The 23,109-nt window shown below is 46.9% G+C and overlaps 1 protein-coding gene across 1 annotated transcript in view; it reads right to left on the minus strand.

The window, feature by feature from the left end:
- The window catches only part of STK36 (serine/threonine kinase 36), a 65,168-nt gene extending 42,345 nt beyond the window's left edge, over positions 1 to 22,823 (minus strand). The window contains 13 exon segments of the mRNA XM_056852051.1: positions 217 to 322; positions 1,029 to 1,126; positions 1,815 to 1,994; positions 2,961 to 3,104; positions 3,206 to 3,320; positions 3,555 to 3,748; positions 3,840 to 4,009; positions 4,128 to 4,221; positions 7,689 to 7,938; positions 8,027 to 8,157; positions 8,566 to 8,643; positions 22,364 to 22,504; positions 22,710 to 22,823. Of these exon segments, the coding sequence (XP_056708029.1) occupies positions 217 to 322; positions 1,029 to 1,126; positions 1,815 to 1,994; positions 2,961 to 3,104; positions 3,206 to 3,320; positions 3,555 to 3,748; positions 3,840 to 4,009; positions 4,128 to 4,221; positions 7,689 to 7,938; positions 8,027 to 8,157; positions 8,566 to 8,643; positions 22,364 to 22,504; positions 22,710 to 22,793 (1,785 nt within the window). The 5' untranslated portion in view covers positions 22,794 to 22,823.
- Positions 22,824 to 23,109: the final 286 nt, after the last annotated feature.

A 23,109-nucleotide genomic window follows, 5' to 3' on the forward strand; every position in this document is an offset into this window, starting at 1 on the left:
TGCCCCCTTGCTAGGAAAAGTTGAGGGCAGCAGGAAAAGAGGAAGACCCAACAAGAGATGGATTGTCTCTATAAAGGAAGCAACATCCCTCAATTTGCAAGACCTGAGTAAGGCTGTCAAAGATAGGACACTTTGGAAGACATTGAGTCATAGGGTCGCCATGAGTTGGAAGCGACTTGACGGCACTTAGCACACACACACAGATGCCCCCCTTACCTTGAGACTTTCCTCTCGTAGCCTGAACTCTTGATCTGTGGGCTGAGCCAGCAGTGTGGGCAGCAAGGCTAAAAAGTTATTAGCAGAGCTGTGGAATGCCTGAAAACTACAGAAACGTGTGTTAGAGACTGGAGATTAGCTTTTTTACCTAGCAGCCAGCTTAAGAGAGGAGCCCAAACTCTCCCGTCCTTTGACCAGCTCAGGTCCCTGTGTAACGGCTGACAGCCACTAAGGGCTGATGCAAATACAGCAGACAGACACTAAGGGCTGTCAACTAAACATGCATTGGAAAGTCTGTGCTTGCAACCAAACTCTCAGGCATGCCTGGGCCCAATTCAGATCAGGACTGTGATACATGGGGAGGGGCTAGCCATTTTCATAACCTGCAAAGTCCCCAGCGAACCATTATTTGTCCCACTGTGGGAAACTTATGGAGGGCTACAAACAGGAGCTCCCCGGGGTTAGGAAAACAATGCAGGAGGATAGCTTAAGCACCCCTTCCCCATGTGCCATGGTCCCAATCCAAATGACGTCCATACATACCTGGGAATTAAGTCCCCATCCAAGAACTCCCAGATGCATGTCTGGCAGCAGTCCACATGTCTGCTGTATGGACTTCATAATGAGTGAATCAGTCTTTAGAGACAATATTTTGCACGCCTAATTCTCAGACTAAAAAACAGCATACGGCTTAACCAGGAGGATGGAACTATACCATCTGTGTCAATCTGCCTTAAATTCTCCTGCTGCAAACACAGCACACTAGCATAATCGCCCCCCCACCCCCATACGACATTCATCCTGCAACTCACCTTTGCTTTTTTCCACCCTGTTCTCGGTTGAAATCACTGGCAAAGTAGGCCGACATCACAGTGATTAGGTCTAATAGCAGTGTGACATACCAGGGCTGCTATGGGACAGATAGAGAGGTATAATTGGGGGAGTGAATTTCAACTGGCTTGCAGCATAAGAAAGAACCAAGAATCAAGCAGAACTGATATCTGCTGTGATCATCATTTGCCCTGGAAGGAGGAGGAAGAGAAACCAGTTCTGAGTGTAATAGGATGAATTCTGTGTCATATTCTGTAAAGATGCATAAAGCCATAAAAGCCTGCTACAGCAAACAATCAGTGTGACCATATAAATCTACAGAGCACTAAATTTCGAATTTAATGAAGAATTTGGTTTCCTAATAATCACACTTTAAAATTGCTAGTTCTTCTGACTGAACACAATTTAGCAGTGTCAGAAACAGCATCTGTGGAAATCTCAGACACCATGGAGGTTTCCAGTGGTAAGTAGATGAGGTTCCTTATGCAACCCCCTCCTCTCCTCTTTGTGGTTTCATATGATTGCAGTTCTTGGTAAAATATCCTGAACTCTGCAAGCATCTTAACAATGCAAGTAAAATTAAGCGAATTAAGTACAGTATATTCTTACATAATGAACACTGTCTTCTCAATGACCAGACCTGAATATATTCTGCATGCATTATAGTTTCATAACATAAACTAAAAACATGCATACAAAAAACTACCTGCTATTCACACTGAAGCTTTTCATGCAAACTAACCTTCTAGAGAGCTTGTCTTCCCTACCTGCTTAATGTTGAAGCTCTCCAAGATGCTTCCCACTAACTGCACAAGGAAGTGGGGCAGTCCTATGTCATTGCAGAAGGTATACAACAGCTCTGAGTCACAGCGGGTACCTAGCAAATTGCCAATGACACGGAGAGCAGGACGAAGATAAGATGCTCCCTTGAGCATTCCCTCAAGGACCTGGGCAAGGAGTAAGGGTCAACAAATTATTCATAAATGTACAATGCTTGTCAATACAAGTCAAAAGCTGTGCCATAGGCAACAATATTCCTAACATATCCCCATCTCAGCCCCTAAAATACTGTAGAAGTAACACACAACCTCGTGATTATTCTCAACAGCATCTTGGCACTGTCAGGCCATCCTAAAATTCACCAAGTATATATTACTATGAAGAGCCCCGTGGCGCAGAGTGTTAAGCTGCAGTACTGCAGTGAAAAGCTCTGCTCACAACCTGAGTTCGATCCCAACGGAAGTTGGTTTCAGCCGGCTCAAGGTTGACTCAGCCTTCCATCCTTCCGAGGTCAGTAAAATGAGGACCCAGCTTGCTGGGGGTAAAGGGAAGAGGACTGGGGAAGGCACTGGCAAACCACCCCATAAACAAAGTCTGCCTAGTAAATGTCGGGATGTGACGTCACTCCATGGGTCAGGAATGACCCGGTGCTTGCACAGGGGACCTTTACCTTTATATATTACTATGACCTTATACTGAGACTATCTAACCCACTATTGTCTATTCTAACTGATGAAAGTTCTAGAAGGTCTTAGGCAAGGGTCCTTCCCAGCCCTGCTACCTCAGAATCTTTTAACTGAATATACTAAAAACTCAATCTAGGACCTCATGAATGCAAAGTATGTACTGAGCAAACAACCTTCACCTATGGCTCCCACAGATTTATCTCCAGTTTTCCCATCCCTGTAACTTTTCCTGTTTCTTCAAACCTGTCCCTCATGTCTTTGTCTATGAATCATTCCTACAGATACTACCTGAATGGCCTAGAACTGATAGAGGGGAGTTGACAGTTGAAGGATTCCACCAATATTTCCACCAATTCTTCCCTCCTTCCTGCAAGATCACCTTATTCATATTCTGAAGGACTGGCCTGTAGAACTATCTCTAGGTTCCCTTTAGGCACCCCAACTCACTTGCTGACTAGAATCCCTGAGCCGGACACAGATGCGCTGCACAAAGGTAGTGTCCTGCAGAAGACTCAGTGGGGCACTCAGCTGCACATGTGCAGGATCTGTGGCATCCATCAGGTGTTGCCACTCCTCATCACTATCCAATTCCTAGGAAGAAAAAGTTAGGGAAGATCACAATGATTAGGAAGCTAGGAAGGCACCTCCTTCCTGCCTAAGCATAGGACTACGCCACCTGGCAATGCACTCACCTCAGTCTCTAGATCTACAGTATCAATTCTATGTCTGCCTCGTTTCTCTACTTTGCCCCTTTCAGGTCTCACATCTGGAAATTCCTTTTCGTAATCCTGCGTGATCCTGTTCTCTCTGTTCATGAAGAAGAATGAGGAGCTGATACACATGAAGCTGCTGTGTACTGAGCCAGACTATTGGTCCATCAAGGTGGAGATCTTTCATATCATTTACTGATCTATTTAACTAGAGATGCCAGGGATTGAACCTGGAACCTTCCGCAGGCAAAGCATCATTGAGCCACACCCCCTCCTGAGACTAGACAACAGCATGCTGTCTTCACCCTCAACTCCAGCTCCTTCTCCTCACCGAGGTGTGGCGGATGGTTCTCTTTGCTCCCACTTTGTTCCCTTTTCATTCAGATCAGGATCCCCGCGCTCTCCAGTGTTGGCGGCTGTTCTCCTTTCCTTGGCGGACGCCTGACTAAGGTGGCTTTTGTGTGGGTGGCCCTGGGTTCCTTTGGCGATTTCTCCCTTAGATGGAGTTTTATTTTTCATCAGTTCCTGAAAGGTCAAGCAGCATGTGATCAGACACTAGTCATGAATTTAGTCCTGGCATCCCCTGATGCAAAGGATGGGGTGAAATGCTCCTCACTTTTTCCCGTGCCTCCTGGGCCATCTTCTGCCGTGCTTTCCTCAAGATTTTTGACTGGCCACTGTGAGGGGCCAATGAGTGGGTCTGCTGTTCTTTCAGGGCTTGCAGTTCAGGTGGTAGTTTGCTGGTGAAGGGGCTGGCGACGCCTGGCTCTTCTGGGTCATCGATTACTACAAAAGATGGCCGCAACCAGTGGATGGGATTGCTTGGACTGAGGCCAGCAAGAAAAAGCAGATGCAAATGCCAGACTAGTGCAAATGGCAAGAAACAGGGCAAGCCAGTACTTACCAGTGACCCGTCCAGCAATGAAAGGATGGTAGAGTAGCTCTGGCCATGAGAGGCGTTGATGAGGATCTTTCATCAGCAGGCCTTGCAAGAAGCTCTGCACAGAAATAGGAGATTGTCACGTGCACATCCACAGACTATCTGCATCTTTCTTACAACCTGAACTGCTAGGTTGACCGGAAGAGCCTAGTTACTACTGGAAGAGTCTCATTGATCTAGCCAATTATACTGACTGTTCACATTCTGAGCAACTTGCATTTTGTTTATCTGAGTAGTACTCGGGCATGCAGGGAGAGTCTTGAATCCATGATTATAGACAATGCCTTATCAAATCTGGTGATGACTCCAGTGATACTACTGGAGCATGTTTTGTATCAAAGCACATCCTTCAACAAGCACACTCTTCCAAATCTAATCCCCAAAAGAATGGGGCAAGACAAAAAGCAGAAAAGATGAGATTCATATTTCTGAAGCAGCAATAATGGGGGGGGGAGGGTTATGCATTCTTTTCCTGTTTCCAACATTCATGTATTGAATCAAACATCTGTTCAGAGCATATGCACATACAACTGTACATGTATTGGACTCTCTCTGCATGATAAGAAACTTGACTGCATGAAGAGCCTTCCCATGTTCTGCAGAGGGAGTGTCATTAGTAGTTAAGAGTTCCATGCTAAGAATGGGAAGACCCAGGTTAAAATCCACACTCTGCCTAGCAGTTCTCTGGGTGATGTTAGGCCGGTAGCTCTCTCTCTCAGTCTAAGTTATCTCCTAAGGATATTGTGGGAATCAAATGGAAGAGGGGAGACCCCCGAGCTCCTTGAAGGAAGGGAAGGATAAAAATCAGACAGACACTGTACAGGAAAAGACCATGAACATGAGGATGTCAGGATCAGAAATGGCTCAAACCACCCCACTGGCTGAAATAGCATCCGAGTTTGGGAGTAAAAGGAAGACAAGAAGAACTGTTTGGGTGTAACTGGTTATGTGAGAAACTGAGAAGGCCTGAGGGGGGAAGTCACCTCTAGTATTAGTAGATCAATAGGGAGAACTGAAAACAAAGAAGCGTGTTAGACTTGGATAGCGAAGTTCAATTTCCCACTCAGCCAGTTTTTCATTTTCTCTCTCTCTCTCTCTCTGACTACCCTACCTCATTAGTTTGCTGATGGCTATAAAAATGGAGAAAACCTCCATGTATGCCAACTTGCAATTCCTACAGGAAGAACAGGATGGTACATGTATATGGATGAAAGACAGAGCTATGTTACTTCTTGGACAACAGTGTGCCAGTTTAACAGACAATTATGAGAAATAGGAGGAATAAGGGACACAGAATATGAAGGGAAAGCCAAAGGCAGGAGGAAATCAGCTGAACATTGGAAAAAAGAAGACTGGACATGGAGCAGCTGATGCCATTATACAGAAAATAATGTTCTATAACGAGCAACAACAAGTGACAGATGACTGACATTGTTTAGCACTTGGGTTCGTTTGTGCTTTTGGAGATAATAATTTCTAATTAATTGCTTGTGCCAATTGTTTTCATGCAGGTCATAATTTATATGCATGTTCATAGATGACAAAAATGTATGGAAGTGGCAATGAATGTCATTTAATCTAACAGCTCATTCCTGAGGTTGGAGGCTGAAAGGGCTTAGGAGGAGAGCAGGAGCTTATGATGGCATTAGGGGCACTTGCACCCTCCAGAAAGGGTCGGGCCATGGTGTATGTGAAGTTAGGCCAGTGTTGTGAGTTCGTGCAGGTGAGGTGGCGCAAGCTCACCCCAGCGCCAAAGAGGTGTAGAGGCGGCCGCTGTCCCCTAAAGGGGCATTCCCAGGGGCGTTCCAAGCACTAGGAGCATTCCAAAGTGCTTTCAGCTGAGAAACATCTACTTTTGATGTCACAAAGTTATGCCCCTTGGTCCTCCAGGGCAGCATCGGTGCCATGGCTGCATGTGTCCAGCCCACACCTTGACCACACACCGTCCCAGTCCAGCAAGTGGAACCAGCCAGCTCTCAACGCCAGCCAAATAAATTTTCACTCTGAACTCATGTCTGTTTCTGTCCGTTGGGATGGAAAGGCTGCAAAGGCTGTGGCAGCCCCTTGCAGGTGGGAAGATGGGAGGCAGCCATGTGCCGCTTGAGTGCTTCGCGGCCCCCGGAGGATGGGTGGGTTGCCGCCCTTGCGAGGAACCTCTAGTCCTCACTGTGGGTCTGGGGGCAAGCCCCATTCCGGTCCACGGGGACCATGGCAATGAGACCACTGCATGGTGATGAGAGCAGGGGGAGGGAGAGAGGCTAGGAGCCCTGGGCAGGCATGCCCAGATGGCTCAACCCAACTGTCACTCCAGGTGCCACCCCCTCATTTGAATGCCACCATGGACGGCTTTTGGATCGTCAGGCCAGCCAGCCCCTCCCACATGTAGCCGCCCTTCCCGGCCAGGAAGGCCGGGGGGGGGGGGTCCTGCAGGCCTCCAACCCATTGGTGAAGTCACCGTGGACCGGGCCACCCTATCTGGAGGGGGCTAGCCCTCCATGCTGCCTGGCCGCTGGTCCTGAGGTGGAGGCAATCTGCCGTGGCTTATGCCGCGGTAGCTTCCTCATCCCCGCCACCACCCAGCTCAGGGCCGCAGGAATACTCATCAGATCAGCGGGCATCTGCCCCTGGCAAGGGCACACGGGGCCAGGGTCACTAATTTCCAAGTGCAGGTGGTGAGCCAAATGCACAGCCATTATATGGTGCGCACCCTGTGTACGGGACAATAAAACCGGAATATCTGCTGTCAACTGGTGCGACATGGCCAATCTCTTTTCTCCTATCAAATCTCTCCCCATGTTCCTTGGGGGGGGGGACCTCTCTTGTACCAAAATAGAAAATCACCTGGCAGGGTGGCAGGCGGGGCACATCCTGGCGTGTGCCAGACTCCCAGGTGTCAGCCCTGGACAGGGCTCACCACTCCCCCTCCATCCTTCAAACAACGTTCACACCCTCACACCTGTGCATGGGCGGCTGGCACCTGCTGCCTCTGGTACTCTCAACGAGGAGTGGCTGGCAAGACCACCCTGGCTGCCTCCCGGTTCCCATTGTGTCGGCGAGCATCGGGGACAGTGGCTGTCGGGGTTGCCACTCTGCTCCCATCCCACCCCAACAGGGCCTTCCAAGCAATGGATAGTGGCCAGGACTGGACGCCCCACAGGATGGGCACCCAACGCGGCTGCCCACTGATCTTTTCTGAGCCTTGAATGGGCAACCACTTCCATGCCTGGTGGCTGCCATGTCACGGCCATGGTCTCCGCCAAATCTGGCTCATCTTCAGACACAAAAACTATTACTGTACTCTCCCTGAGGCAGACCTAAACTATGACTACTGCTGTGCTTCCCTCCAACATTCCACCCCCACCTCTGAAAAGAGATCGGATGCTGTGGCTGTTTTTCCCTCCAGAGGCAGGATAGCCTCCTGTCCATCACACCTACTACTTATAACAATGAGAATAAGAAACAAAATTTTATAAACCTGCCTTGAATTCATTGGACAGAACAGTAAATAAATCTAAAGACAGTTACCTTGAAGTGGGGGCTCATGCTTTTAGGCCATTTGATGGGGTCCTTGATAATCAGGCTGACCAACTGGAAGATGCTGTTGGTGTAGAAGGGTGGTGTCCCCACATTCAGCTCATACAGAATGCAGCCCACTGACCAGAGGTCAGCTGTGTGGTCATAGGGCTTCTCCTCCACTAACTCAGGGGACATATACAGTGGAGTTCCCTTAATAGATGTCAGCACCATGGTGTGGATACTCATTGCACGGGCAAACCTTCCCAGGAAAGAAGGAACACAGGCAGATCTTTCAGTGGCAACTCCAAAGACAGGGAGCAAAGGAGTAACGGTCTTAAGGCACTTACCCAAAGTCACAGAGCTTGATCAAACCCCCTTTCCCCAGCAGAATATTTTGAGGTTTCATGTCCCGGTGTAGGATGCGGTGGGAATGCAGATAATACAGGGCTGAAACTAGCTGAGATGCAATATCCTGCACCTGAGAGACAAATGACAATCTTCGCATCTAACAATAACCAGCTACTGGCTGTGATGAAGACCCTTAACTTCAGCACAAAGCTTCTTTTCCTCTCATTATGTTGGCTGATGTCACTCAATAGTAGACTCCAGTCCCATCCCAGAACACACACAAACAGATAGAATTCTACCTGTATTGGCCTGTTCTGACCCAGCTGAGGTCTCCTGTTAATCAGAGAACTGCTCTCCAGCTGCACTGTATCGCTTTCATAATTTACACATAAAGGCCATTTTACACAAGTGCTCATGGCTCATGGCCTAGTAGGATCTGAACTCTACACATCCTGAGGTTCTGTTACCCTTCTTTCTACAGTAATTCCTCCACTTGTGTAAATACCTGCTTTCCATTCTCATCCCAGATCACAATTACCTGTTCCTCAGGCAGGTTCCCATCATCTTCAAGGATCTGGAATAGCTCCCCCTCAGCATAATCTGTCACTACCACCACCTGGATGAGAAAAGCAAGTTCAGATCATTCCCATGAATGCTGGGGGTGGGGGGTGTAGGGGAACAATACTATCACTAAAGAACCTGGGCGCCACCGGCCTCTCCTCCCCCCCCCCCCGACGACATGTAAATATGTTCAGCTAGTCAGAAGTTTGGACATTAGATCAAACTGATCAAGTTGACAGCTAGGGTCATGTGACTGAGCTAGCCTGAACTGGCTTGAACGGCCAGAAAAGGGAATTTCCAGAATGACTCAGAATGACTCAGCTAATGAATATGATTGGTTAACAATATAGCTGTATATGTATATAAGTTCATGGAATACATACAGAAGTGTGGTGGTAGAAAAGCTGATGTATTGGCGAAGCAGTTTGACGCTCAGAACTGCAAACTGGACTGTGTAAATACTGTAAATAAATTGTACATAGAAGAACTGGTGTGGACTGAAGTTGCCAGGTTTACTCCTGCATTCCAGCTAAGCTGCGCGTGTCAGGGTTATGGGCCCAGATTGACTGCACTGAGAGCTGGAGGTTCTACTGGAGTTGGTGAGCTACTACTTTGTGAATGTCTATGGAAGCCAGTGACGCTGAGGACCTAGAAATACAGTCTGGTGATATATCAGCTGCATCTGACCAAGAGTCGGAGGAGGAACCAGAGGTGGATAATCAGCAACTGCCGGTGAGCGAGGAAGCCATGGCACAAACTAATTTTACCTTGATGGTTGATAAACTGACTGCAGATAATTACACCGTGTGGTCATTGCGCATGGAACATTATCTCAAACGGGAGTCATTATGGACGTTTGTAGATGCTCCCCCACAAGCTCCTACGGCAGATGAACGGTTGAAGGATCAGAAGGTGTTAGCCACAGTGATTTTAAGTGTTGCTGATGACCAATTAGTCCATGTATCCGGAAAGGGCACAGCAAAAGAGGCTTGGGATAGTCTCAAGGCTGTCTATGTTCAAGATACGGCCGGTTCACTTATCTCCCTGATGAGAAGGCTCTACAGGACTGTGATGCAACCACAACAGACGGTGAGAGAACATTTAAATTCCCTAGCCACTTATTTTCAATTGTTGGCACAGAGAGGAAAACAGATTCCTGACCAGGACCAAGTCTTCATTGTGCTGAGTTCCCTGACTGAAAGGTTTGACCCGTTCATATCAGCGTTGGAGTCAGTCGATGCGGCAAAATTAATGTTGGGATATGTTATGGGAAGATTGCTTGAGGAGGCTCGTTATCTACAGCATGAGATGGCAGTCGTCCAGACCGGGAGCTGTGCCAAGTCAGAGGGAAAACGAGAAGTCATCACAGCTGCGTACCCAAGGTCGTTAATATCTGCAGACCTGCATTTGTAGCATTGCGTGTGCGGAGGTGTTACAACTGTGGAGCAACAGACCACCTTAAAAGATTTTGTCCTGCGGCTAAGAAAGGCAGAGGAGGGAAGAAATCTCCATCTGAATGCAAGCATCAGGCAACGCTGGTTAGCTGCTGACACCAAGGAAGCAACTTGGATTATTGACTCTGGGGCTTCTCAGATGTTTGTCAATGATAAGAAGCTCATAAAGAACTCACAACAATCGTCGTTAGGACATGTAAGTCTGGCAGATGGACGTTCCGCAACTGTTACATGTCAAGGGAGTGTGATGTCTGAAAGTTTGCAATACTGTTTTGAAAACGTTCTCTGTGTACTCTCTCTTGAGAATAACCTGTTGAGCATATGTGCACTTGATGCAGCAGGGTACAGTGTAATGTTTAAAAATAAATGCTGCAATATTCTCAAAGGTGATGGCAGAGGGGAAACTGAAAGACAGTGTGTATGTGCTTGAGAACAAGGTTGAGAAAGCACAGGTTGTTGTAAACAAAAGTCCACATCACATGTGCATTCACTTACTACACAGCCCATGTCAGTTGGGGCACCTTAAATAAAACTCTTGCCCTGCTAGGCAAAGAGAAGGTGGAAGGGTGTAAGTCATACCTAGACTGTGATGTGTGTAAGCAGAGTAAATCAAAATCACATCCAGTGGCAAAGAAGAGAGAATAACAGATACTCCTTTAAAACTTACACACCGATCTAGTGGGTCCATTCCAGAACAGCATATCTAAGAGAAGGTTCTTACTTTTATTAGCTGATGATGCCACAAGGTTCACATGGGTGTATCCACTGGTAAAGAAGTCTGAGGTGTGTGAAACAATAAAAATGTGGGCCAATAATGTGCAAAGACAACTGGGGCACAGTATTTGTAAAATCCAAAGTGATTTTGGTGGTGAATACATGTCTGGTGAATTGGCTAAATGGTTCAAGACCCAAGGACTAGAGCATAGAATTGCAAATGTTGCTATGTCTCAAGAGAATGGAGTGGCAGAAAGAAAGGCTGGAATACTACAAACAATGATCAAATCAATGTTAGTAGACGCTGAATTGCCAATGTCATTCTGGGCTGAGGCTGCAAAGAATGCTTGTTATATTTTGAACAGAGTTTGGACTAGTGCAACAAACAATATTCCCTGCAAGGCTTTGTATGGGAAAGATCCTAGTTTGGATCACATAAGGATATTTGGAACCAAAGCATGGGTTAATATCCCACTGAAACAATGCAGAAAAGGTGGTGCCAGGGCCAAGAAATTAACATTCCTGGGTTACCAGACAGGAATGAAATCTTACAGATTTGCCAATAGTCATAACGAACTGAGCTTCAATCATTCAGCTAATTTCTGTGAGGATGCAAATTGGGCCAAAGTACATGCTAACCAGTTACCATCTACTGTATTATTGCCTATGCATAGTGATACTGATAATATGCCAGAGGTAAAGCAGGAGGTACAGGCACAAGTACATTCAGACTCTGAGCATGTGCAGAACACAGACCTGAGTACAGATCAGAGGGAAGTGGCTAGAGAATCCTCTAGATCAACTAAAGGTGTTCCCCCTCAGAGGTATGGCGTGGTAGCAAATCATGTGTTTGTAAAAGTGCCAAATGAATACAATGATGTGTTAACCTTGGCTACTGAGGAAAACAATGCTTGGCTGCAAGCCATGGAGGCGGAATACAACTCATTAGTATCCAACAAAGTATTTTCCTTATCTGAGTTGCCAGCAGATAGAAAAGCTCTAGGATGTCGTTGGTTGTTTAAACTAAAGAACTTGCCAGATGGAAAAGTTAAATGCAAGGCAACACTCGTAGCGAGGGGCTTTGCACAGATAGAAGGGCAAGATTATTATGAATTGTATGCACCCACAATTCGCATGGAAACGATTCAAATAGCTTTAACCAAGGCAGGAGCAGAAGGAATGCTTGTAAATCATTTTGATTTTGACACGGCTTATTTGAATGCACCGATAGAGGAAGAGCTGTATCTTGAGCAGATCCCAGGGTTCAAGGGTCAAAACCTTCTAAGACAGGGGTGGGGAACCTTTTTTCTGCCAAGGGCCATTTGGATATTTATAACATCATTCATGGGCCATACAAAATTATCAACTTAAAAATTAGCCAAGCAATGTGTTTCTCCATGGCTCGGGTAGGAAAGGGTTAACACAGTATCTTGGGTGGTCCTAGCAGCTCCATAGCGAACAACTCTTCTGCAAGGGGGGAAAAGGGGGGGGGAAGTTCCTTTTCTTGGCAAAACAAACTCACATCTGCCTTGAATAGAGGCTATTCCTGTCCGCGGGAGGGTGCGGATCACCAGTCTTAGATCCTTCTGAGCTAGAGATCTGCCAGGACCCACGAAGGGCCAGACCAAATGATTTCGCGGACCTTAAACAGCCCCCGGGCCTGACGTTCCCCACCCTTGTTCTAAGAGAAGGTTCTTACTTTTATTAGCTGATGATGCCACAAGGTTCACATGGGTGTATCTACTGGTAAAGAAGTCTGAGGTGTGTGAAACAATAAAAATGTGGGCCAATAATGTGCAAAGACAATTGGGGCAGTGCTAAGATTGCACAAGGCACTGTATGGATTAAGACAATCAGGACGTGCTTGGAGCATGTGTTTGAAAGATGCTTTGACACAGAAAGGTTTCAAACAGAGTGCGTCAGATCCTTGTCTATACAGTATGGAAATATATAATCAAACCTGTTTTTTACTTGCTTTTGTTGATGATGTCTGTCTAATGTATCGTAACAAAGAACAGTTACAATGGTTTGTGAATACTATCCAGGAGACATTCAAAATGAAGCATCTAGGGCCAATTCAAAACTACCTGGGAGTGCAAGTGACCAGAAATGCAGATGGTTGGTTTGAATTGAGCCAGGAAAATAAAATAAAGGAATTGCTGCACAAATATGGCATGAGTGAAGCTCATGAAGTAACTACCCCAATAACCACTAGCTATAACAGAGAAGCAGATGGTGAATTGTTCAAACAAAAGGCTTTATATCAATCTTTAGTAAGGTCACTATTGTATATAAGTTGTTGGACAAGACCAGATATATGTATAGCTGTAAACTGGTTATGTAGGAAACTTGCCTGTCCATACCAAAAGGATTGGATGGCAGCAAAGAGGGTTCTCAGATATTTAAAGGGGACCATGACAAATAAATTGATACTGAAAGCAGATAAAGAAAAAGCATTGATGGGTTATAGTGATGCAAGTTGGGGGGAGTACACTGATGGGAAATCAACATCAAGGTATGTACTATATGCACTAGGAGCTTTGGTGCAATGGAAGACAATTAAACAAACGCACATGTCTACAAGTTCTTGCGAGGCCGAATATTCAGCTTTGAGCGATTGCATAATTCAAACTAAATGGTGTAAATAATTGCTGTGTGAATTGTTGAGTGTTGAGTGTGAATTGCCAGTACTCATTATGTGTGACAACACTGCAGCTCAGCAATTAGCTAATGATCAAGGAATACATACTAGGAGCAAGCACATCAACATACGTTACGTGATGCTGTAAATAAAGGGTTTGTAACTCTAAAGCATTGTAATTCAAAAGAAAATGTGGCAGATGCATCTACGAAATGTTTATCTGCTGAAAGGTTTCAATTCCTCAAAAAAGAGCTATGTATGTCAAACTTTGACTAGGGAGGCGTGACGGCATGTAAATATGTTCAGCTAGTCAGAGGTTTGGACATTAGATCAAACTGATCAAATTGACAGCTAGGGTCATGTGACTGAGCTAGCCTGAACCGGCTTGAACGGCCAGAAAAGGGAATTTCCAGAATGACTCAGAATGACTCAGCTAATGAATATGATTGGTTAACAATATAGCTGTATATGTATATAAGTTCATGGAATACATACAGAAGTGTGGTGGTAGAAAAACTGATGTACTGGCGAAGCAGTTTAACGCTCAGAACTGCAAACTGGACTGTGTAAATACTGTAAATAAATTGTACATAGAAGAACTGGTGTGGACTGAAGTTGCTGTCAGTTTTACTCCTGCATTCCAGCTAAGCTGCACATGTCACCCCCCGCCGGTTGACAGGCAGCGAGAGGGGCTTACAGTGTGCCACAGCGTTCCTGCATGTTGCGACTGTAGGGGGCAGCCTTGGGGAAAGCGTCCCTCCCCCTCTGCCCTCCTCTCGCTGACCAACAGTCAATGAGAGGAGGTCCAAAGGGTGCCACGGCCCCAGGAACACCCTCAGGGAGGGCCGCGCTGTGCTGGGCTTCTGCAACTGGGCCCTGGAGCTCCCGAGGGCCACTGAAAATGTCCTCGGGGGCCGCATACAGCCCCCGGGCCGGACGTTCCCCATCCCTGGATTAGATCTTTATAGGAAGTATTATAATGCAATTTCTATTTAATGTCTGCTTATAGGAAACTATTAGATTCGATAATGCATTAATTATTTTTAAAAAATAATTTTTATTGTTTTTCTAAGTCAAACATATACATTTGTACAATTGCTAACAATCATTAAAAAACACATGTTATGTTGTTGTTGAAAGTATATCCAATACAAAAAGAAAAAAAAGAAGAAAAAAGACTCCCTACATCTTCCTCCATCGATCAATAAGCCTATGTACTCTTTAGTATAGATAATTCCAATCCTAATATTTTTAATTTTATTCAGTCAACTAAATCACATGCAATTTTAAAGATAAAGCATTAAATATATTTGTTAAAAAATTAATTGATACTAACACAAAAAATTAATAAATCTCATTAATAGTAAATGGATTAGAACAATAGGTAACATTTATTACCTCCTTTAAAAGTCAATTACTCTGTAAACCCTCCATGTCTCCCAATCACCCATTAACCAGTCCCTTTGTCCGGAATTTCCAGCGTCTTCCACTTTTCCTCTTTGACACTAAGCGTCGAAGAGCATCCTTGGAAATTGTTGGTAAAATTCCCTCTGCAGACATAGGGTTCTCATAGTAAATTTGCATTGTAGTTTCTTCCATCCCAAAGTCGTAGAGAGAGATCCCAGTAACTCCAGCCTTTCCACCCTTCAAATCCTCCAAGCTAGCATTAAAGAGTTCTTCAGGCAGATTGCAAACACAGAAATCAAAGTCCCTCACATTCAGATCCATTGTAGCCAGGTGATCTATTGCAGTTTCTTCTTGAAGCTATGCAGCCTCTGGTTGTTTATCACGGCTTTCCAGTTCCTTTATAGGATTTTTCTGTTCTTCAGCCATCTTCACAGTTAGAAAGTCCACTGCTCCCACATCTGGCTTCATTGTAGTAGCTTGGTTGTTTATATCTTTAAATTTGTCTAATATGATGTCCAATTTTTGGTTGATTGATATTGAGAGTTTATCATAGCAAGTAGTTGATCCAGCTGATTAATCACACGTTCCATGGTTGCTGCTTTTAAAAATTCTATTAAAGCTTAGTTGGTAAAGTCCAGGCAAATACACCGAAAAAAGAAAGTTTGTAAACAGTTTGGCAGGGTTTTTGTATTGTGGGTAGTATGTTAGTATTAGAATACCATCGAGTTGAAGACACTCTAGAACGGAGATGCTGCAGGAAACAGGATATACACAGGAAGTTGCAGGATCGTGGACCTTCCGTTACCTCCTCTTGATATCCAGGAACTTGGGAGATATTTGCCAGTTGCACAAGGGAGACACACTTCCGGTCCCACGATCGATGATACTGCGATGGTATTAGACGCCTTAGAGAGCAACAAGTTTCTTACAGGTTCTTGTGGGTTATCTGGGCTGTGTAACCGTGGTCTTGGTATTTTCTTTCCTGACGTTTCGCCAGCAGCTGTGGCAGGCATCTCCAGTGGAGTAACACTGAAGGACACTGTTACACAGCCCGGATAACCCACAAGAATCAATGAACTCTGACCGTGAAAGCCTTCGACAAGTTTCTTACTATCTTCCAGTTCTCCAAGATAAGTCACTTCCAGGGAAAACATGGCTGGAGAACCTACTTAAGTCAGAAAGATGTCACCACTGGGGTGGGGGGGGTATCTCCTCCTTCCTCCCCTTTCTGCGTCGTAGTGTCTGATTGGTAGTTGTAGCGTCTTTCAAAAGATCCTGTTTGTTATGTCTACCCACCGATCAAATTGATAAGGTTCCTGCCGATTTAGCAGATATTTTCTTGTTTTCAAAGAGTCATTTATACATTAGGTGGGGAGATGCGGATTTAACAGATGTATTTAGCAATCCTTCAGAGCTTCCAAATCCAGGTAAAACGAAAGAGTTCTTGTAACTTACTCAGATTTTAGAAGAGTAGGTAATCTTGCTTCCATGTAATTGCTTAGATGGTAATAGATAGAGGATATCTGAGCCTAATGCCAAGGAAACGTTCGCGGTGTTATCTTTCCCCTCAATGCCGGCGGGACCACACCCAATGTCTCCAAGAGATTTCCTGAAGTTCTCTCAGAAAAAATGGGGGTCAAACCACTCTTCTAGGCTGCAGGGGTATTCCTGCTTCCCAGTCCACTGTTTAAGAACCTGGGGGGGTGCAGGTTTGCACCCCAAATTCGAACGTTTCTTGGGTCCCTTGGGAGCTCCCGAGGAACGTGGCGCTTGTCAGGCTGACTTTTGGATTCTCCGTTTGCCTCCAGCTTCAAGGTTGTTTACCAGAACAGCCTCCAGCTGGCATAGCTTCTCAGGGCCTGGGAGCTCTGTGGGAGCTTGGTAGTGTGAACTGTATTATCTTGATATGACTGTATTGTCTGGGTTTCTCCTTATAACCGAATGTACACCCTTCCCCCTTCGTTCCTGCCTTTTGATTCCTAAGCTCTGCATACCTGTTACCAATAAACCAACTCTTTTGGACTATCTGTCTCTTGATGTGGCTATTGGACTTTCAGTGGAAACAAGTGCTTACATTAAGGCAGGAACCATTCTCTCTTTTCACCTGCCAGGCTAGAGCCCCGGAGGGTTCGCCTGGCACTCGGATTGGAGCTGGGACGGTGCTCTCCGAGTTACCTGCCCATGGTTGGAGCCCCGTGCAGTTCGCCTGGGACCCGGGTGAGAGCAGGATCATTCCCCGGGTGGTGGGTTCCTGCCCGGAGCCCTGGAAGGCTCCCATCCTTGGCTCCTTCCGTTGGGGACAGCGGATGACGACCCCGACCTACTGCAGGACGTTTTAGCTGAGATACATCGCACTGACGAGGAAGTCAATTGCCTGACTGGACTGGTTCGGGCTCAGTGGCGTTCTCTGGCCGCGACGGTTCCTTGGATGTCCGAGGTCGCGGATTCCAGTGCCCGTCACGACCTCCACACCTTGGTTGGTGGAGGACGCTCGGTTGGCGGCGGAGGATTTACAGTTGTTGCCTAGCTTGTTGGTGGGACTAACCTCAAGTGACACGCAGTTGGACCAGGCAGTGGTCCCGGTCCGTCCTGCTTCACCGCAAGACATGGCGGCTCCAGCCGCACCGGATCCCCAGCTTTGCCAAGTGGAGGCAAAAGCAGTGGCAACACGGGTGGCTGCGCTCTTTCAGGGAAAGACCTCGGCCACAATTTCTGTGGCTGAAACCACAAAGCATCTGACCCCTGACTTCGGTGCTGATGCGGCGGCCCTGGCGGTTCAGATCCAGCCGCTGCTGGATCTTACCGACCCCTCTGAACTCCTCTTAACATTGGAACTGGAGGCTCTCCCACTGGTTACCACGGCCCTCGCCGCTAAACTTGAAGCCGATCAGGCCTTGGCTGAACGCAAGAGGGCCGAAGATCAGGCGCGGGCAGCGGAGGCTGCCGCAGCCAAGGCTCGGGCCGAGCAGGAAGAGAAACAACGTTTGGCCGCCGAACTGGTGCGGTTCGGCACACGCCCTCGAAACACGGGGGGCTATGGATTTCCCTCATTTTCCCCAACTTTCGTCCCATCTCGCAGCATCCAACGCGCTTGTAGACTCGTGGGAGGTTTACCCGATGTACCGGATGATTCCGACGAGGAGGACCTGTACAGTGGGGAATCACTTTGGGCTGCTAACCTACGGGTCAGCCAGTCCCGCTGTACTGGCGGTGCTGGCGATGATGTGTTTCTGTTACGGAGCCAGAATCAGGACCTTATGGACCAGGTGGCCCGCTTACAAGACCAGATGGCCCAATTACTCAGTGACAACGATCAGTTACAATGGGCCCGAACTGTGCCCGTTGCCCCAGCTCCAGCTACGCTGCAACAGCCACCACAGCAGCCGCCACAGCAGCCGCCACAACCGCCGCCACAGCAACCAGCGACGAACCCCTCACAGCCTTTTCCAGCTGCTTTGGAATGTATGAGTTTCTGGTGATGCCTTTTGGATTAAAGGGGGCTCCGGGGGTCTTCATGCAACTCATTAATGAGGTCCTCCATGATTTGTTATATCGGGGCGTGGTGGTTTATCTTGATGACATCCTTATTTACTCCAATTCCATGGACGAGCATGTTGCTCTTGTCAAAGGAGTGTTGCAGCGTCTCAGAGACAATCAACTTTATGCTAAAGTCTCTAAATGTGAATTTCACCGAGAACAATTAACTTTCCTAGGCTACATCATTTCACACCATGGGCTCACCATGGATCCTGCTAAGATACAATCCGTAGTTGATTGGGCTCCTCCTTCCAACCGCAAACAAGTGCAACAGTTTCTCGGGTTTGCCAGTTTTTACAGAGGTTTCATTCCCAACTTTGCTCAAGTGGCACTGCCACTCACAGACCTCCTTAAAACCAAGGGTAAGGGGGTCTCTGCCACATTGCCCAACACCAAGATTCTGTGGACGGCTCAGTGTCAAACTGCCTTTGACAACCTTAAACAGCTATTCACTTCAGAACCAGTGTTAAAGCACCCTGATCCAGACCACATGTTTGTAGTGCAGGTGGATGCATCAGACGTGGCCATGGGCGGTGCCCTTTTGCAGCGGGGTCCAGACGGTTTTCTCCACCCCTGCGCCTATTTTTCTAAGAAATTTGCACACTCCCAACTGAACTGGCCAATTTGGGAGAAGGAAGCTGCCGCCGTCCACCATGCCCTCACTACGTGGAGGCAGTTTCTGGAGGGTTCCAGGGTTCTCTTTGAGGTCTGGACAGATCACAAAAATTTGGAAGCCCTTACGGGGGCCCACAAGTTGTCCGCGAAACAGCAGCGTTGGGCTGACTTTTTTGCTCAATTTCGTTTTGTGCTCAAACATGTGCCTGGAAAGCTGAACGTACTAGCAGACGCTCTTTCCAGACTGCCCCAGTATCCGGTGAAAGTCGACCGCCCTACGGTCTCCTTATTCACCCCAGCACAAAGGGGTGCCTTGCCTACCTTTGCGGTGCAAACCCGGTCTCAAACTCTGCTCCAGTCCCCATCACGACCAGTGGAAGTCACCGCTCCTGAGGGGGGGGTCGCCTGTACCACCGCTCAGCCCGACTCCCTCGCCAAGCCCAATTGCGCCTCCTGCGCCAAGAGCTCCAACTTGGCCAGTTGTACAATCCGCCCCACCAACGCTGCCATCTAGCCCTGCTCCACCCCCCTCCACAGCAGGAGTGGACCTGCCCGAGTCCTTCCTGGACTCTCTTCATACCCAATGCCTGGCTGAACGCACAGCTCAGACACTTCCCCCTTTCCTGCTAGAACGAGGTGGTTGCTGGTACAAAGACTCTAAACTGTATGTGCCTAAAAGGCTGCGGAAGGAGGTCCTGCAATTAGCCCATGGAGCCAAAACTGCAGGACACTTCGGTTTTCTGAAAACCCTCCACTTATTGCATAGGCAGTTTTGGTGGGCAGGCATGCGTGCCGACGTGGACTCTTTCATCCGCAGTTGCCCAATCTGTGCCACGGTCAAACGGTCCCAGGGAAAGCCCTCTGGACTTTTGCAACCGCTAGAAGTCCCCACCAGATCCTGAGAAGTCATTGCTATGGATTTTATGACAGATCTCCCTCTCAGCGAGGGTAAGACAGTCCTGTGGGTGATCACTGACTTATTCTCCAAACAGGTGCATCTCGTTCCATGCGCAGGCATACCCTCCGCCCCAAAGTTGGCCCGCCTCTTTGTGTCACATGTTTTACGTCTACATTCCTTTCCACGCAAGGCGATCAGCGACCACGGGGGTAGTTATGTTGCCAAATTTTGGAAGGCTTTTCTTAAATTAGTAGGAATGGAACAAGGTCTGTCTAGCGCTTTCCACCCCCAAACAGATGGACAAACTGAACGCGTTAATGCTGTCCTGGAATGTTACCTACGTTGTTATGTCAATTACCATCAGGATGATTGGGTTGAATTGCTGCCTTTTGCTGAGTAGGCTTACAACAATGCTGTACATCAGTCTACTGGTTTCAGTCCTTTCTATGCTGTCTATGGTCAGGATTTTAGTCCCATTGGGCAAGTCGATGTTTCTGGGGTGGAGGGGGGTGAGGATGTGGCATCTTGGGTACAAGCAATCCACACCACCTGGCCCTGGCTGGTAAAGAATTTGGAAAGGGCAAAACGTAAATACAAAGCTCCCCCGGTCAGAACTTTAACGTTGGAGATTTGGTGTATTTGTCCACCAAGAATCTATGGTCCACCCGTCCGTGTGGTAAGCTCAGTGCCAAATACGTGGGTCTGTATCCCGTTGCTCGTATAATTAACCCTGTAACCGTGGAACTATCCCTCCCAAAGACTCTGAAGCGCGTCCATCCTGTATTTCATGTCAGCCTCCTAAAGCCTCCTGTGGCCGCTCCGGAGTGGCATCCCGACTCGCCTCCTGAGCAGCCGGTCATGGTGGGGGGGGAGGAACATTTCGAAGGTGCTAAAATTTTAGACTCCCGTTGGCGTAGTGGTTCTCTCCAGTATCTTGTTCGTTGGAAGCACTTCCTTCCTGCCTATGATGAGTGGGTGCGCCCCCACGATGTTTCCGCCCCCCCGACTGGTGCGCGCATTTCACAGTGCCTACCCCGCCAAACCCACCCCCTTTTGGGACAGGAGGGGGCCTTGAGGGGAGCAGAATGTCAGGCTGACTTTTGGATTCTCCGTTTGCCTCCAGCTTAAAGGTTGTTTACCAGAACAGCCTCCAGCTGGCATAGCTTCTCAGGGCCTGGGAGCTCTGTGGGAGCTTGGTAGTGTGAACTGTATTATCTTGATATGACTGTATTGTCTGGGTTTCTCCTTATAACCGAATGTACACCCTTTCCCCTTCGTTCCTGCCTTTTGATTCCTAAGCTCTGCATACCTGTTACCAATAAACCAACTCTTTTGGACTATCTGTCTCTTGATGTGGCTATTGGACTTTCAGTGGAAACAAGTGCTTACAGATCAACAATTCTACCGGACGTCGATAATGCATTAATTAGACATAGAAAACGATAATTTTTGTATATCCCATTTACATAACCAACCCAATTGATGAAATTATGGCAACGGCGTCAGACGGTTTTGCATTAGAATTGTTTTTCTCTAATTTTTAGATAAAACCTATGTTTGATATTCATATTTTCACCCTCTCATTTTCCTTTTGTATCCCTGTTATTTTATACAATTAAAAAAAAAGATAAATGTAAAGTTTTACCTTAGGTAGGAAAATCAAATGCACAATTATAGGATAGGGGAGACTTGTCTGAGCAGTAGTGTGTGTGTGAAAAGGATCTTGAGGTTTTAGTAGACCAAACACTAAACATGAGACAGCAGTGTGATGCGGTAGTTATAAAGGCAAATGCAATCTTGGGTTGTAACAGAAGTACAGTGTCCAGAATACCACGAAGTGATGGTATTGCTGTACTCTGCTCTGGTTAGACCTCACCTAGAGTACTGTGTTCAGTTTTGGGCACCACAATTTCAGAAAGATGTAGACAAGCTGGAACATGTCCAGAGGAGGGCAGAAAAGATGGTGAGGGGTCTGGAGACCAAGGCCTATGAGGAATGGTTGAAGGAGCTGGGTATGTTTAGCCTGAAGAGGAGAAGACTGAGAGATGATATGGTAACCATCTTCAAGTAATTGAAGGGCAGTCATATAGAGGATGGTACTGAGTTGTTTTCTGTTGTCCCAGAAGGTCGGACCAGAACCAATGGGTTGAAATTAAATCAAGAGTTTCCGTCTAGGCATTAGAAAGCATTTCCTAACAGTTTGAGAGGTTCCTCAGTGGAACAAGCTTCCTCAGGAGAAGGTAAGCTCTCCTTCCCTGGAGGTTTTTAAGAAGAGGTTAGATGGCCATCTGTCAGAAATGTTGATTCTTTGACCTTAAGCAGATGATGAGAGGGCAGGCATGTTGGTCATCTTCTGGGCATAGAGTAGGGGTCACTGGGTGTGTGTGTGGGGGGGAGGTAGTTGTGAATTTCCTGCAGGGGGTTGGACTAGATGACTCTGGTGGTCCCTTCTAACTCTATGATTCTATTACCTTTCAAACAAACATGCTTGAAAACTATCACCTCTCACCTCTTTGTCAGTCTCAAAACTGTCAAGCATTTGCACAATATTGGGATGATGAAGCCCCCTCATGATCTCAATCTCTCGCTGCAAATTCTTCAGCTCTTTCTGTGATCGACCAACTTTGGGGATAAACTTCAAGGCCACCACCTGCCAAAAAAAACAATATCAACCTGGAAACATGCCACATCCTCCTTCCTCCCTCTTCACATATTCCTTTCCCCCTCTTCCCGAGAAACTAATTGTAGGACTATCAGCACTGCAGACTCAGGCAACATTTCTTAAACAGCTATCTTCAAAAACTCCTCTCCCTAAATGCCATTGAGGCTTATCACTGTTCAACTTTTGTTCTCACCTGGGCACTGTATTTGCGACGTCCTTTATACACCCTTCCAAAGGAGCCTTCTCCAATCACCTCCAAAACATGGTATTTCTCCATGATGGGAATGTGGGAAAAAGAAGTGGATTTCTAGCCTGAAAGTGCAAAGATAAAGGTGTTGCTAGTTTGTTGAAGTCGTCAAAAAGGGCAAGAGTCCAGTAGCACCCTAAAGACTAACAAAAATATTTTCTGGTAGGGTATGAGCTTTCGTGAGCCACAGCTAACTTCTTCAGTTTGTTGAGTTCTCAAACGCCATTGCTTTGCTGGCATCTGCATATTTCATATCTCCAGTGATACAGATCCTCCTTTCTCAGTCCCCACAGATCTGTCCCTCTTGAGCCTAACCATTGTCATCCCTGATTGCCCTAAGTTCTAG

This window comes from Euleptes europaea, chromosome 6, assembly GCF_029931775.1.
Source record: "Euleptes europaea isolate rEulEur1 chromosome 6, rEulEur1.hap1, whole genome shotgun sequence".
In the NCBI taxonomy this organism is placed as follows: domain Eukaryota; kingdom Metazoa; phylum Chordata; class Lepidosauria; order Squamata; family Sphaerodactylidae; genus Euleptes; species Euleptes europaea.